The following is a 17,566-nucleotide window of genomic DNA, read 5'->3' on the forward strand; positions in this document are numbered from 1 at the left end:
ACGACGGGCAGAGTGCTTGAATAGACATTTCGCCAAAGAAGATATTACACATAGCCAGTATGCTCAGAAAGATGCTCAGCGTCACTAACCACTACGAAAATGTAAACCAGACCAGAGGGAGATGTATTCACATCTCTTAGGATGGCTGCTACTACACACACACACACACACACACACACACACACACAGAAAATAACAAGTGTTGGCAAGGATGTGGAGAAATTGGAACCCTCATTCACTGCTTGTGGGAATGTAAAGTAGCCAACATGGAAAATGGTTTGGTGGTTCCCCAAAAAGCTCAACATAGAATTACTATATAATCCAGCAATTCAGGACTTCCCTGGTGGTCCCGTGGTTAAGAATCCGCCTTCCGGGCTTCTCTGGTGGCACAGTGGTTGAGAGTCCGCCTGCCGATGCAGGGGACACGGGTTCGTGCCCCGGTCCGGGAAGATCCCACATGCCGCGGAGCGCCTGGGCCCGTGAGCCATGGCCGCTGAGCCTGCGCGTCCAGAGCCTGTGCTCCGCAACGAGAGGGGCCACAACAGTGAGAGGCCCGCGTACTGAAAAAAAAAAAAAAAAAGAATCCGCCTTCCGATGCAGGAGACGTGGGTTTAATCCGTGGTCGGGGAACTAAGATCCCACATGCCTCACACCACAGCTAGGGAGTCTGGGTGGCGCAGCTATTCAGCCCGCACACTCTAGAGCCCATGCGCCACACTAAAGAATCCCACGTGTCGCAGTGAAGATCCCACGTGCCGCAACTAAAACCCGACGCAGCCAAACAAACAAATAAATATTAAAAATAATAATCCAGCAACTCTACGCCTAGGTCTATATCCAGAGGGGTTGGAGGCAAGGACTGAAACACCTGTGTTCACGCAACGTTGTTCACAGGAGCCAAAAGGTGGAAACAACCCCAGTGTCCACCTACAGGTGATAGATAAACGAATGTGTTGTAGACATACAATGGGAATATTATGAAGTCTTAAAAAGGAATGACGTTCAAATGCACGCTACAACTTGGATGAATCTTGGAAACATTATGCTAAGTGAAATAAGCCAGACACAAAAGGACAGATACTGTATGATTCAACTTCTGTGAAATACCTGGAAGTGGCAAATTCCTAGTCACTGAAAGTAGATGAGAGGTTACCAGGGGCTGGGGAGGGGGCACAGGAAGTTACTGCTTAGTGGTTATAGGAGTGTCTGCTTGGGGTGATGAAGACGTTTGGGTTGGAAACAGCAGCGATGGTTGCAATGTAATTGTAATGTAATTGTAATTGATGGTTGTAATTAACATCCTTGGATTAAACACCTGAAAATGGTTTAAACGGTGAATTTTATGTTACATGTTTACGACAATTTTAAAAAGAAACCCATCCAGACTCCTCTGTTCTGTGGAGTGCTGTTTCCCAACCTTTCCTCCAAGGTAAATTTTGAAAAGGTTTTGGAAATGGATCGTAGTGAAAGTTGCACAGTATCATGAGTGTAATTTCGTTTCGTGAAACATCTTTAAGGGCACACTGAGAGACAGACCAGATCATGGTTGTCTATGGGGTGGACATGGGGGCCTTTTGAGGAATGGATATGTTTTAAAGCTGGATTGGGGTGATGGTTTCAGAACTATAAATTTACTAAAGTAAATTACGTATATCCATGTGTGTATATTTATATGTATATAAATGTGTACCTGTGTCTCCCCTTTCTGTAATTAATTTGTATTGCTCTAAATTTGAACTCTAATGTTTCTGTAAAGGCAGGTGATACCTAAGGTCGCACTGTCCTCACTGTCAAGTCTTCTGTTGAAAAGAATGAAATCAATCCAAGCTTTCCTTTGCCAAGGAAGTGGTCTTGGCTTCTTTGCGTTATCCTGTCTGCACTGAAAGCGTATGCCTTTAATGATCCTAGCTATTCCTATTCTAGTAAATAGGTTTAAAATATTACCATGTTCATTTCGGTGCCAATTAATGCACTTAAGATATTTTATTGATGGTATTTCTGTAGTATATTAACAATGAGGGAACAACATATAGCAATTATTTCCGTTTTAGGAAGCACTTAACTAGATTAAAAGCTGTAGGTAGCAGATATCCCACTTCAGAACAGTGGTCTGATTGAGTGCTGGGGTGGGTTGGTAACCATGGTCTCTACCTTGTTGTCGGAAGGATGGGTGATAAAACAAATTTAGATACTAAGATGTGTTGGCAAAGTAACTAGCTCTATTAAAAATAAAAATCCCAGTGTTTCTGCTATTTCTAGCTGTGTGACCATCATGTAAATCCTTTGTTATTTAGGGTTTGCTACTCAATAGAGGCTGATTTTTGACCCCTCGCAGAGTTCTTAAAACTCAGACCCCTTTGCAGCATCTTTTGCTTCTAGGGTTCATCTTGTAGCTGCAGGGTGTTTGTTCCTCATTCTGGCCTTTGGTACTTTACCTTCTGAAGCTTCTCTCCCTGCTGTGTACTTGCCCACCATCTACCAGGACAGAATAAAGGTGTTTCTCTAGAGTTGGCTTTCAGCCGTGAGCTGAAAGAAGAAAGACTGTTCATCACTGGACAGGCATGACGAAAAGGAATCACTCTTGAAAGTTTGTTCCTCTGGTGCCTTTAGGAGAGTCTTGCTTCTGCAGTTACCTCGTTTTTAATACAAACGTCTGTTCCTTTTGTCATAGGCGGCTATTCTGCTGATCACCCCGTAATCAGAGTCTTCTGGAGAGTTGTGGAAGGCTTCACGGATGAGGAAAAGCGCAAACTGCTCAAGTTTGTGACAAGCTGTTCCCGCCCCCCTCTCTTGGGGTTTAAGGTACACAAGCTCGCCGCAGCTGGCTTTAAACACCAACTTGTAACTAAGAAGCCAGCAGGGCAGCAGGTGGGGCTGAGTGAAGTAGTGTGTGCACATTGTTTTCAGAGACCAGCGCTGACAGTGTGTCAAAACACCTGGTTTATTATTTTGGTACTATGTTTTTAGCCTCGTTAACTGAGTATTTCAGCTCCATCACTGAAGGATTGGTTATTATCTGTGTATCCTGGTGCTGGTTTTATTTGGGGTTTTTTTCCCTGCGTTCACAGTGTCGACCTATTGCTGTGAGGGTTGTCAGTGTGTTGGGGGTTAAAAGCGAAGAGCTGCTGCAGCCGGGCGGGCGCACTGTGACGTGAATGATTAGTATCACGCGTCTGTGCGGCTCAGGCTGGTTTCACTTCCGAACTGAAGAAAACACAGGCTATGAATGTTGACGTCGGGTGTTTGGAAAGAATGATGCATGAGCAGTAGTATATTTTTTCCTAGTTGCTCACTGTTACTTATTTCATGTTACCTGGCCTTACTGTGTCGTTTCTGGTAATTCATGTTGATCTCCTATAAACTGGCTTAATTTTTTTAGCAATTAAAATTGGTCATGGGGGGCTTCCCTGGTGGCGTAGTGGTTAAGAATCCGCCTGCCAGTGCAGGGGTTTGAGCCCTGGTCTGGGAAGATCCCACATGCTGCGGAGCAACTAAGCCCGTGCGCCACAACTACTGAGGCTGCGCTCTAGAACCCGCGAGCCACAGCTACTGAGCCTGTGTGCCTAGAGCCCGTGCTCAGCAACAAGAGAAGCCACCACAATGAGAAGCCCATGCACCGCAGCGAAGAGTAGCCCCCGCTCGCCACAACTAAAGAAAGGCCACGCGCAGTAACAAAGACCCAACGCAGCCAAAAATAATAAATTTATAAAAAAGATAAAATAAGGCTTCCCTGGTGGTGCAGTGGTTTTAGAATCCGCCTGCCAATGCAGGGGACACGGGTTCGAGCCCTGGTCCAGGAAGATCCCACATGCCGCATAGCAGCCAAGCCCGTGAGCCTAGAGCCTGTGCTCTGCAACAAGAGAAGCCACTGCAGTGAGAAGCCCACGCACTGCAACGAAGAGTAGCCCCTGCTCACCGCAACTAGAGAAAGCCCGCGCGCATCAGCGAAGACCCAGTGCAGCCAAAACAAAAAAAAAAAGCTTGATCCCTGGTTGGGGAGCTAAGATCCCACATGCCTCGTGGCCAAAAAACCAAAACATAAAACAAGCAATGTTGTAACAGATTCAATAAAGACTTTAAAAAATGGTCCGCATCAAAAAAATCTTTCAAAACAAAAAAAGATAAAATAAAATTGGTCATGGGACAGTTTATGTTTTTCTTATTCATAGTAAAAGAAATAAAGCTATATTTAATAGTTTAAAGAGGCACACAGTGGTATATATAACAAAATAATATCAAGTTAGGTAAGGATTGTATATTGCGTCTGCTTGTGAAACCTAATGGATTGGCATTCACTTTCCAATAACCTTGCGTTGGACACTGAGTTATGTATTGGTTGTTCTTTTCTTCAACTTTTTACTTTGAAATTATTTAAAATGTATAGAAAAGTTGCAAGAATTGAACAAAGAACTTATTAACCCACTTTGACCCATTGCTAACATTTTGCCACATTTGTTTTATCATTCTCTCTATAATATACATATATTTCTTTCTGAATCATTTGGGAGTAAAAGTTGAAGACATCATGTTTCTTACACATTTTTCCTACCACCTCAATACTCTCTTACACAGACACAGTTAAGTGATCAAAAGTAAGGAATGCACAGTGATGTACTGAGCTTCTCTGAGCCTCTGCTTCACAGAGTGTGGTCCTGAGACCAGCAGCTTCAGCACCACCTGAGACCTTGTTGGAGTTAAAACATTCTCCGGCCTCGCCCAGACCCCCTGAGTCCACTCAAGGAGGGGGCTCAGCCCTCCTGTTTCTACCTGCCCCTCTGTGTCCAGAGCACCTGCAGCGGCCCAGCCGTCCCGCAGTCCTCCGCGGACTTCGACTTCCCTGGTCTGCAGTCCAGTCCGAGGCTGCACACTGTTTACTGGCCGGTTTCCTCCGGTCTTTGTTGAACATTTTCAGCGGGTCCTGGCACGTTATCCGAGAATGTCCCTCAGTACAGTGGAGCAGTTCCATTCCTGGGAACGAGTGGACTCACGTGTGTTTACACAGTTCTCACGGGATCGCTCAGAGCAATATTACTGATAATGACCAAAAACTGAAACAGTCCAAATGTCCATAAACTGGTCATGGATAAACAGAATGTAGTCTCTCTGGGCAACGGGATAGATTCAGAAATTAAAAAGAATGGATTGCTGGTACGGACTACCACGTGTGTGAGCATTGAAAACGTTGTGCTGAGTGAAAGGACTCAGACAATAGACTACAGACTGTGTGATTCCTTTTACATGAAATGGCTTTAAAGGGGTGGAAATGGGGAACTTTGGGGGGAAATGGCAACATTCTGAAGTTGGATTCATTTTTTTTATATATAAATTTATTTTTGGCTCCATTGGGTCTCTGTTGCTGTGCGCGGGCTTTCTCTAGTTGTGGCGAGCAGGGACTACTCTTCGTTGCGGCGCGCGGGCTTCTCACTGCAGTGGCTTCTCTTGTTGCAGAGCACGGGCTCTAGGCACGCAGGCTTCAGTAGTTGTGGCTCGCGGGCTGTGGAGCGCAGGCTCAGTAGTTGTGGTGTACGGGCTTAGTTGCTCCGCGGCACGTGGGATCTTCCCGGACCAGGGCTCGAACCCGTGTCCCCTGCATTGGCAGATGGATTCTTAACCACTGCACCACAAGGGAAGCCCTGAAGTTGGATTTAAATTGTACATTTAAATGGGCAAATATTACAGTATGTAAATTACACCTCAGTTAAGGTGTTTTATAAATTGACATCAGTAGCTTAATACAGCATCCCCAAAAGTGCCATCAGAACTAGAGCAGTAAAGTAGAGAAATGGGGAAAGGGATGTGGCATAAGTGCAGTGATTCTGTTTTTCGTAGGAGGTGAGTCACTGACTATTTCAGGGGCAATGAATATAAACAATTACTGAATAATATTATTCAGTGATCTAGCAGAACTAAAATCCCTTCTCTGTCTTCCAAACTCTCAGACGGAGAGATAAGCATGCAAAACAAGACAACCAAACCAACTCTATTTACCAGATAATAGAAAACAAAGTTAACGTGGACAGTCATAGAACAGAAAACAGAAATGCGAGCAAGCTGAACTGCCACGACAGGGAACGTGCACAGAATAGACTCATTTATTAGAAGAAGAACACTCAGACTGAGTCAGAAAAAAACTGTGTACAAGTGACACACCTAAACAAAGTGATTCAGGAAGATTTAGTGATGCTGCTAGCTTGGTATATAATCCCCACTCCTCCCAAAAGAAATAGATGGATCTACTTCGTGGGTTTAAGCCCTGGCCTGCAGAACCAGATATGAAAATTGGCCTCTATGACTCTAATGAAAATTGGGCAAGAACGTGAAAGAAACATGTCTCAGCTTTTTGGTTCCTCTTGGGCTTGTAGTGAAGTCTGGAAACCTGGCCGTGTAGGATCTAAAGAGCAGGAAGGAGGCAGATGGAAAGTGCAGTGGCGTGAATAAACGGCGCTAATATGGAAGGTTTCCCGTCGGAACAGTTAGTATTGTCCATCTGAACAGTCATATGAATTAAATTCTTATATATTAAGATTCTAATATGATTAGGTAATTTTGTCAGTAAAATTTATTATGAGAGACAAAGCTTACAGTTTCTTCCAGTTTCAAAACCGCACCAAACCTAGAAGCAAGAAAACTAAGCATCTAGTTTCAAGAAGGGAAGTTTGGAGGGACCTACTCCATCAAAAAATTGAGTGGAAGACCTAGAGATTTCTGCCAGCTCCTGGTTAATTAGTTAAAGCCCGTGGTTTTTGCTTCAGTAAAAATTAGGAGTTTTGCTGGAAGGTTCTAGACATTCTGGCAGCCAGTGGAAGAGCCAGTAGACGTATTACAGGTTTGGAGGACAGGAAAAGTTGAGGGACTTATATTAACTTTCAAAATCCCAAGTAGAATTATAGTAAAAATTCTCTGGTTCTCTGTTGATGATCCCATATAATCATAATTGAGTTACCATTATACCATGAAAAATAATTTTTTGGAAGCCATGAGACAGTCTTCCTGTTTCACATTTTTTCCAATGATCTAAAACATTTTAAATGCGAAATTTATTTAAGAGTTTTCAAATGCTTTTGTGGTTGTCATTAGACTCCAGATTTGGGGAAATCACCGTAATATTTATGCTTTTCAGTCAGTTCATGTGTGCTGAAAGGGCTGACAGGATTCAGATTTGAAAGAAGAGAATGGCTTTTAGTTGAAGTACGATCAGTAGCAGTGGCAGGCATGCATAATTTCAGCGTTATGAAACTCCTTATTGCCAGGGTACTGGAGAAGAGTAACATCTGCTAAAGCTGATTCCAGTTTAATATGTTTAATGAATGTGGTTGTTACAGACAAAAAAAATCATTAAAGTGCTGTAGAAAATTGTTAAGTTGCCATCAGGCCACATAATAAATTGATGATTTTTCTCGCTCTGAATTAATGCAAATTCCCGTTGTACTCTGTTTAGTTATGCACAAAATGGTACCCTTGACTCAGATTTCAACAAAGAACTTCATATTTTTTTAAACTTTGAGGCACCAAATAGGAAATTCAATTAGCATTATGATAGAAACAGTGAAATGTGTCATTTAACTGCAAACTGTATTTCAAACTTTCCATTTACCAATCATTTATCCATTTACCCAGTACTTATTGACCCTGCCTTCAGAGACCCTTTTCTGTTTCAAAAGTGTGATGTTTTTATTTTAGTATAGTCAAGCATTTGAGAAAATCGTTGCCCTCAATGTACTCAGAATGCTAAGTAATAAATGTTATTTCTGTTTCTCTTCTGGCTCCGTTTCTAACTTTTTTATGAGACATTTAAAGTGGCACACAGGGGCTTCCCTGGTGGTGCAGTGGTTAAGAATCCACTTGCCAATGAAGGGGACCTGGGTTCAAGGCCTGGTCCGGGAAGATCCCACGTGCCACGGAGCAACTAAGCCCGTGCGCCACAACTACTGAGCCTGTGCTCTAGAGCCTGCAAGCCACAACTCCTGAGCCCACGTGCCACAACTACTGAAGCCCACGCACCTAGAGGCTGTGCTCCGCAACAAGAGAAGCCACCGACCGCAATGAGAAGCCCACGCACCGCAACGAAGAGTAGCCCCCGCTCGTGGCAACTAGAGAAAGCCCGCGTGCAGCAACGAAGACCCAATGCAACCAAAAATTAATTAATTAAATTAATAAATTTATTTAAAAAATAAAAATAAAGTGGCACATAAACTATAATTAGAGGTAAAGACAGTGGGTTTTAGCACATATTAACATGCCACAGTTTTTGTTTCTTTGTTTTTTTTCACCTGCATTGGATCTTCGTTGCTGCGCACGGGCTTTCTCCAGTTGCGGCGAGTGGGGGCTACTCGTCGTTGCGGTGCACGGGCTTCTCATTGCGGTGGCTTCTCTTGTTGCAGAGCACGGGCTCTAGGCATGCGGGCTTCAGTAGATGTGGCACGTGGGCTTCAGTGTTTGTGGCACGCAGGCTCCGTAGTTGTGGCTCACGGGCTTAGTTGCTCTGCGGCATGTGGAATCTTTCCAGACCAGGGCTTGAACCCGTGTCCCCTGCATTGGCAGATGGATTCTTAACCACTGCGCCACCAGGGAAGCCCCCACAGGGATTGTGTAAATGAAGTTTTTGTTTGCCAGTAGAGAACCACGTAAAGACTGATGATAAGAAGCATGTAAGTCTCTGGAGTCAGCAATTCGTGGCTATGCTCTCGCTGCTCGGTTTTGCCCACGTCATAAACTATGTGCTAAATTCAACATGTAGATGAAACAAGATCCAGCTGAAATGCAGTTTCGGCCGTTTGGGCACCTGTCGTGGGCTGATGTGCCATGTGCTCGGGGTCCCAGTCAGGGCAGGAGCTGCACTCCTGTTTTGTTCTTTCTTTTCCTCTACAGTGGTTAGTAGGTAATTATTTTTTATGCTATTCTTTTTTTTCCTTGTAACAAAATTAATGTTTTCATTATAGAAAATTGGAAGTTGTGGTTTATAAAGAAGAAAAAAAATACCTATAATTGCTCCCATTCTAACCATTATCGTGTTTTTATGTGAATGTGTGTTTGTATCTATATATATATATGGGCATGTGTTTATGCAGATAGATATGATTTTAAAATATAACTCAAGCTGTATCGTGTTCAATTTTACAGGCTGCTTTTTCACTCAACATTACATCAGGATCATTTTTCCACATATTAAATAGTCTTTGAAATATTTTTAATAAACTTCATAATGTCCCATCATGTGAGTCTACCACAATTTACGTACTTTTTTTTTTTTATTAGTTCTTTACAACTGTTCCTTCCTAATAGTGCCATCAACACCCTTGTACCTAAATCGTCTGCATCTCTGATTATTAGGATCCGCTCCTAGAAGTAGAGGCCATGGTGAAGGATGTGAATGTGTGTGAGTTCCTGCTGCTTCCTGCCAGGCTGTCCCCACAGAGTTACCAGGTTACACCCACAAGAGGAGGATTTGGAGCCGGTGTCTGCAGAGGCCACTGAGTAGACTCGCCTCTGCAGCGGCACTTGAAGCGTTTGCGCTCCTGTCACAGCTCTAAGGAGGGAGCGTGCTAGCGTAACGGGCGCCGACCGGGCCCACCGTCCCAGTTCTCACTCCTCCCCAGGCACCCGCTGGGCTGCCGTTTTGCTCTTCTGTCGCCGTTTTCTGCGTACATTTGGCAGAGAAGTTTAACTAGCCAGGCTTCTGAAACCCTGCAGCAGTGGAAAGGCGAGAGCACACAGGCCCGAGAGCTAGCAGACTGAGGCTGTCTGGGTAAAGACAGTCCCCACTGCATTGTGCTCCTGCTGGAAGGGAATGTATACATCACATCTTGTATCTAATGATGTTCATGTATCACAGAGAGAGTCACTGGTTATCTGTAACCATCAAAGGACCTGGCGTGTTCAGTCTGGAACAGTGTCTAGGGGTTCAGCCTGCAGATACTTTTGCCCAATGTAAAATGACTTGAGGACATGGTCACTTATTGCATCATTGTTTGGAAAAAGTGGAAACGACCTAAGTGTCCATTTACAAACTGTGCTGCACGTGCCTGCTGGGACCCGTGCAGCTACAGAGAAGCAGTGGGGAGACTGGCTTGGTGTGGGAAGGCCACAGAGACGCATTATCAGATGGGAAACCGTCAAGGTGCAGACAGCGTCTATAATGTGCTAGCGCCTTATGCTTGTTAGGTGGAGGAGGGAGAAAACACTCTCGTCTCTGTGGAAGGTCCCCGAGACACCCCCAGCATTGCTGCTTATGGGGTGGGAACTGGGCAGCTGGGGGAATTTTTACACTATAGCTGAAAAAAGTAGCCAGAACGTCATTATTATGTCTAAAAAATGACAGCGGATGCCCGACGCCATCCGTGCTGGTGCTGCGGACAAGCCGCAGTCCAGACGCTGCGTCTGCCTGGGCGTCTCTCTAGCCTTTTCTGGCCTGCAGGCCCCGCCCTCCTCAACTGTGCCTGTGGTCCAGTCAGTGGGGGAGCTGGGTTGCTTCTTTGCATGTCTTGTAAACTGGTCGCTAGAGGCTTCACCGGATTCTAGATGTGAATGTTCCCTTTGGCAGTAAGGCTGCACAGACGCTGTCGTGATGCTCACATCCTCTGGCTCCAGCATCAGATCCCGTGGTCGTGAGTCGTCTCTGCAGCGCGGCTCCGTCTGTTTCCAGCGTCCTGGCTTTCTGCATCTGGGCGTCTGAGGGGCTGAGCGGTCACAGAGCTGCGGTCGCCGCCTAGATCCATTCTTTGCTGTGGTTGAAAGCAGCCATCTTCCAGTTGTATCGCTTCTTCCTTTCTTAGCTGATTTCTCTATTACGAAAAACTTTATGTTTTCTCATCAGCTCTTTGGTTACCCTGAGGACTGTTTGTACAGCCAGGATACAATAATCAAGGAACTCTTGATTATTCCTCATTTACAAGTTATCAGAACATTGAGGGGGATAACTGGCATCTTCTGAAGTACATTTTGGTTCCTTTCTTATCATTATGAACTTTTCACATTTGATGTGTTTCAGTCCATTGCAGTCGCTCTTTGATAGTGCCCCACCCGTGGGCGGGCGAGGGCCTCCAGGTGGGCTCCAGGGTCCCAGGTAGCTTTGCGTCGCTTTCTTGCTTTCTGGTATGACAAGATAGTAACACTTGTCACGTACATTTCCTGGCCCACGTCTGGAATCGGATGTTTTCCCAAGAAGCCCTGTTTCCTTTCTTCGAGAATAGGTTGGTAGAGACCAAAACCCAGGCACTTGATCTGTTCATTGTCACAGGTGGTCATTGTGTCCAGGCCTTTTCAGTGGACAGAGCTAGGAAATGGGCGTTCTTTTGTCCCCAAGAGAAAAATTCATCACAAGTTCAAACTGCTATTTCAAATTGAAATTTAGGCGTATAAGGTTTTTACCTCTTTGATTTTTATATTGGGGTCTCTCTCTACCTATGAAAACCGTGGCTCCTGTTAGTTCATTTCCTTCCTCTGATAAGTTCTAGGGCCCTGCTCTAAGTTATAGTTGTCTCTAATACTTACATAACAGTGGGGCTTCCCGGTGGCACAGTGGTTAAGAATCTGCCTGCCAGTGCAGGGGACACGGGTTTGAGCCCTGGTCCAGGAAGATCCCACATGCCACGGAGCAGCTAAGCCCGTGCGCCACAACTACTGAGCCTGCGCTCTAGAGCCCGCGAGCAACAGCTACTGGAGCCGCATGCCACAACTACTGAAGCCCATATGCCACAACTACTGAAGCCCACGTGCCACAACTACTGAAGCCCACACACCTAGAGCCCGTGCTCCACCACAAGAGAAGCCACCGCAATGAGAAGCCCGCGCACCGCAACGAAGAGTAGCCCCCGCTCACCGCAACTAGAGAAAGCCCACACACAGCAACAAAGACCCAACACAGCCCCAAAAATTAATTAATTAATTAAAAATTAATAGCAGCCATAAAAAAATACTTATATAACAGTTATACATCATACTACAGTGGTTTTAGAACAATACCAATAATTTACTGTGACAAAACCGTTTAAGATTTCTTTGCAATTCTAAAACACTGGAAATATTCCTCTCTGTGTGATTAAGCCACCAATAAATAGGTTTATTTGTTTCATTTTGCTTTCGATATTTAGAGATTGCCTTTTTCTCTCCTGGATTGAAATTGTTTTACGTTCACTGTTGCTGCATCCACGTGGCCCCTGAGCCTGATCCACACGGTGTGGTTCATTTGGAGAAGACGGGCTTCTGCCCTTCCTGTGGTTTGGTATAAGCAGAGGTTTATATCTTCAGCTCTTCACCCTTGTACCTTTCTGAATTTTAAACACATTTTAAAAAGACTAAAAAATAAAAGCTTTAGAGACCCTGTTCACTGACAAGGCTATGTCTCCCATGAATTAATGCTATTCTTTATCCCTTTTTATGCATGGAGCCCAGGGTACAGTATTTGGTAGAAATTTAGAGCTGAGTCTTGAGCGCAGTGAAAGAGCGAGTGTCCTTTTGGGGAAAGGTGACTGGGGGCAGTAGCTTTTGTGTACGAGTCTGGAAAGCTCATTTCAGGCCGTGCTTGTTAACCTTCTCCTGCGCACCCGCTGTCTTCCAGGAGCTGTACCCCGCGTTCTGCATTCACAACGGGGGCTCCGACCTGGAGCGGCTGCCCACGGCCAGCACCTGCATGAACCTGCTGAAGCTCCCAGAGTTCCAGGACGAGGCACTGCTGCGGAGCAAGCTGCTCTACGCCATCGAGTGCGCCGCGGGCTTCGAGCTGAGCTGAGCTGAACCGGCGCGGCCGCGGCCCACCCTTGACGGCGAAGGCCAGGGCCTCTGCGCGGCACCTCCGGCCAGCAGGGCGCCCAGGCTCGACCCCTGGCTCTCCTGGGTCCCTCCCCCGCCACCCCTCTTCCTGCATTTTTAAATGATTTATTAAGTTGTGCTCTCGTATTTAGATGGGCGTTGCTTTTCAAATAACTTAAAATAACAAATGTTATGTGCCACGTGGCTAACTTAGTAATTTTGCCAAGGAGAGCACAGTTTTAAGACTGGTGGCAACTCAGTGAAATTAACCAAAGATGAAGCTTTGGCTTTGCTGGTGGAACCGAGCGCGGCCCGAGCCACGCGGCCCGGGCTCCTGGCAGAGGCGCTGCTTGTGGCTCGGCCCAGCTCTGGGTCTGCAGAGAGACAGACCTGAGGGCGGAGAGGCTCGTTCTGGGGGCCACTGCTTCTTGTGTGGTTGAATTGTTTACAGGCCTAATTGGTAAAACTAAAGGCTTTTTTTTTTTCCCCCCTGCTGCCTTTTCCCAGAGTGGTTAGGTTTGGAAAGTAGATAACAGTGGTAATATTTTATTTGTGTTTTTTAAGCCATTTCCCCAAAACGGGACTAGCATGCTTGTTTCCGGCCTGCCGCTGACCTGCATCATGATGGTTCGGACGTTACTGTGTGGGGGTGTGTGTGAGGCGGGAACTTCCTTCTGTTTCCATTTCTGTCTCCACCTTGTGCCTGGAGAGCTTTCAGGGGAGGGGGTCCCGGTCCGGTCCCTGCGGCGTGTGTGACCCATGAGGGCTCGGGGAGAGGAGACCCTGCAGCGCCGTCTCAAGTCACTTGAACCAAAGTGGTCCTGCGCCTTTGCACTGCGGCCCGGGCTCCGCGGGCCGGTCCTCCTGGATGTGCGGGGATGCCGCGCTCCCGCACCCTCTGCCCCCCCATCGGTGCTGCTGTGTAGGAGGGGCAGGCGGCCCAGGCGCCTGGGGCCTGGGTGATTCTCTCGGGATTCGGCACTTTATCAGGACCTGGGTGGTTTCAGTCTCCACGAGTCTCCAAAAGCGGAGAGCATTTCAGAGCATCACCTGTGAACACAGATGCTGGGGCCGCGGAGGACTCTGGACCGTGCGCGACTTCTCTCCCACGGCTGGTGTTTCGCTGCCACTGGAGCTCTGAGCTGTCGTGTTGAACTGGCCAGAATTAGCAATATACTTCTAAATGTGGGAGAACTGAATGACACTTTCAGCCGTGACCGTTATCGAAACAAAATGTATAATTTCTTAATTTGAAGAATAAATTAAGTGTTTAAATGCTGTTTGTAGTCTTGATATACAGAAATAAAATAATTAGGGTTTGTCCTTGGTTTTATTTTTATTTTAGGTCGTTTTGTGTTGAATGTTCTGTAGCTTCTTTACTTATTAGTTGATGTGTGTATTTTATCATCAGTATTTTGGAAACGGAATATCTGGGACTGAAGAGAATTGGGCAGTTACTCTTATTTGGGTTCTTTTCCTCAGCTATTCTGAGCATATTTATTTGTATGTTCCAGTGGCTAAATATTTGCATTAAATTTTTTCCCAAGTCCGTGTTGGAGTCGTACCCCAAATCATTGTAATTAGTTCTATTCTGCCCTAGTGAAACCACAACTTCTGAACGTGAGTTTTATCAGGCTTGTTTAAATGTCATCAGTTCGTACAGGGTACAGCCACCTATGCTTCAGAGGAGGTATACCAGGCAGTAACGCCCGCCGTCTGAAATGCGCTGAGCGAGGCTTCGAGAAGGTTGACCTGTAACAGCCCTTCCCGCACGTGCTCTGGTGAGAGCCAGGCCCTCCAGGAGTGACCCTCACCTTGCCAGGTCTCATTACTGAGGAAATTATACTTCAGGAAGGTTCTCCTTTCTCCATCGTCTCGTTTGCCGTTCCTGGTTCTGTTGTGCTCTGCTTGGCGCTGGTAGTTTTGTGCTCACACCGTGGGAGAGGCTGCAGACATTTCTCACAGGCTGTGTCTGTGAATAGACTTCTGCCTGATTAGGGCAGCGGTATCACACCGCGGTGCTCACGCCACCCTGGTGCCACTCTGATACTGGCGATGTGTTGGTTCCGTGGCTCTTGGGGGCGGGGGCGGGTGTGCATCTGCGTGGCTCGGCCCTGGGTACCGCGGGGGCCCAGTGAGGTGGCCCCGGGCGGACCAGGCCTGCGGTCTTGTCAGTCAGAGGCAGACAGTCATGCTGATCACCAGTGTGACCCGCACAGACCTGTGATGCTCGTGGGCTTGGAGCCCAGGCTGGGCTCTGCCAGGGGCAAGCTTCCTGAAGAGCGGAGTGCAGAGGTGGAAGTAATTTAATATTTAAGAAAGAAAGTAATTTGATATTTAAGAAAGGTAAACAGCTAGAGGTGCATATTAATGCAAATAAAATAGAAATTTTATTTGAGCTAGCCTAAATGAGCTATAGCCACACTAATATTTAGCTGAATTCCTACAGTCGCCTCTTGCAAACTTGTCTGCTCCCGGTCTGAAAGTGTTACGTATAGTAGCTTAGTAATCTGTGCCCCAAATAACAGCCACGTCTGTGCCACACAGGTCAGCAGATCTCCCCTGGGATTGGTTTTAGGGGCATCACGCCCACTCCCCAAACAAAGGGTGTCACTGAGCCCGACCTTGGCTTCCAAAGGTTTCTTTGTGACACCACAGTGGTGGCCGGAGTGGACGACCGGAGGCCGGGTGACCGGCAGGTCCAGGTGGGAAGTTGGGCGAGAGCTGAGAGGATGGAGACAAGGTCCCGCGGGGGCTCCTGTGGCCTCGGAGCATCCCGGACCACCCAGAGGTCTCTGCTTCCAGGAAACTCTGTGAGTTCTTAGCCTGAGTACTTCGTGCCTCAGCTTACACATCTGTGAAATGGGGATAATCTAGATGCAGGTCTCCCCCATTAAGAAGGACTCACTTCAGTACCTGGTTTTGCTAGCCAAAAGAAATTTGAAGAGGATTGGCACTTTTACCAAAAAAAAAAAAAAAAAAAAAAAAGGCGAAAAGCGAAAATCTCATTCAGCTCAGCGTGTTTTGCAGCGAGCGTTACAGAGGCAGTGAGAGCGGCCCGCCAAGCTCCTTCCGGGAACCACACTCAGCAGCTCGGCGTCAAGCTGCTACAGCTGTGAACCGTATCGGTGAGCACCTGTGCTTCATCTCGATTGACTTTGTGCGTCCACGAGCAGGACGGGTCCTCAGGTAACTGCTTCTTGGCCGCATGCCTTTTCGGCTCAGGAAGGGTTTCCTCGGATGCTCTGTTTTCGGAGAGTGGTGGAACCTGTGCTTTGGCTTCACAGGGATGTTATACCCGTTTGATGAGAGTTGTGAACAAGCTTTTGATGTCAACATATTATAAACCCACTAGAACCTTATTTTAACTTAGGTGGTTTGATGTCACAGGTTGCAAATGTCACATTTTGACATTCGTTCGATCCCTGGTGGGGAAAACTAAGATCCCACACGCCACAGAGCAACTAAGCCTGCGCGCCACAACTACTGAGCCTGTGCGCCGCAACTAGAGAGACGCCAGCACGCACACCACAACGAGGATCCCGCGCGCCGCGACTAAGACCTGAGGCAGCCAAAAAATAACAAATAATTTTTAGAATAATCGTAACATTGTTGCCCGTAGGCCACGTCATTCTTTTTTCCTCTGCAGAGACGGGCAGAAAAGTCACCCTTCAGCGCTCTCCTCTCCCTTCCCCCACTCTCGCTGTGACGGGTAGTTGTGGTAGCTGTGCCTGGTGCTTGTCACGCGCCTCTGCGGCTGGGCCCCTCTTCCATCGCCTGCTGCCCGGCCGTCGGCTTGTGTGTGTAGGCTGATGACTCGCTGTGTCGTTCCCGAGGTGCCTTCTTCGCCTTGGAAACTTGGTGAGCTGAGGATCTGCTCACCTTCCCCTGCGCTGCAGTTCAGGGACCGGCTCCCACCCTGGCCTCCTGGGCCTGCCGAGCCTCCCCCAGAGGCCAGAGCCACAGGGGAGGACTTCGCTTGCGGAGGGCATGCGAGGTCGGGCGGGCGGTCCGAGCACGGCGCTCAGTGCAGGGGCCAGGCCTGGCTCAGCATGGCGGCATCAGGACGGCGCGCCAGCTGGGGACGTCCTACAGCAGCTTCGGCTCCGATGCTGGCCAGTGCCGTCTGGCCGAGGAACCAGGAACCGGAGGGACCTGTGAGAGCCCGAGCCGGGGGAGGGCCTGTCTAAAGGCACTCACGTTGTGTGACATCGTTAGCTGCCTGTGGCTGCTGGAACACGCCACAAACGGCGTGACTGAAACAGCACTTTTACCCTCTCGCGGCTCTGGAGGCCGTAGGTCCGAAATCGAGCCTCAGAGGCCCCGGGGTGGGGCGGCACCCGCGCCCTGCCCCTCCCGGCCCCGTGCTCCCAGCCCTGCCGTCCTGGACACGCCACCGCCTCTGTCGGCGTCCCACCTCCCTCTGTGTTTCTCCTATGAGGACGTTTGTCTACTGGCCTCAGCCCCCATAACCCACAGTGACCTCACCTCCAGGCCCTCAGCTGAGTTACATCTGCAGAGACCTCCTTTCAAGTAAAGTCAACTCGTGGTTCTAGGGACTGGGCCGTGGACATAACCAGGGGGTCGACCGTCCCCCCACTACACGTGTATTTCTAAGAGGCAGAGGCTACCACGCCGTCTGAAAACCGGAGAAGCGTGGAAGGTGGGCCTGCTCGTGGGAAGTTGGGGCCGCCTCATTCAGGCTCCGCCATGGCCACATGGCCTGGAGTAGGTGTCTTGATGACCCTCCGTGAGATGAGGAGGCCACGCCACATCCATGCTCCCCAAAGCTGCCTGAAGATGATCCTTTCCCTATAGC

General features: G+C 47.7%; 1 protein-coding gene across 3 annotated transcripts in view; it reads left to right on the forward strand.

Annotated features, from left to right (window-relative positions):
* UBE3C (ubiquitin protein ligase E3C) overlaps positions 1–13,804 on the forward strand; it is a 120,768-nt gene extending 106,964 nt beyond the window's left edge. For all 3 annotated transcript variants that reach the window (XM_029234221.1, XM_029234222.1, XM_029234223.1), the window contains 2 exons: positions 2,672–2,802; positions 12,557–13,804. In XM_029234221.1, the coding sequence (XP_029090054.1) occupies positions 2,672–2,802; positions 12,557–12,727 (302 nt within the window). In that variant the 3' untranslated portion in view covers positions 12,728–13,804. The remainder of the gene's footprint in view (positions 1–2,671; positions 2,803–12,556) is intronic.
* Positions 13,805–17,566: the final 3,762 nt, after the last annotated feature.

Source organism: Monodon monoceros, unplaced genomic scaffold (assembly GCF_005190385.1).
Source record: "Monodon monoceros isolate NGI ecotype Baffin Bay Population unplaced genomic scaffold, NGI_Narwhal_1 Super_Scaffold_2, whole genome shotgun sequence".
Lineage (NCBI taxonomy): Eukaryota > Metazoa > Chordata > Mammalia > Artiodactyla > Monodontidae > Monodon > Monodon monoceros.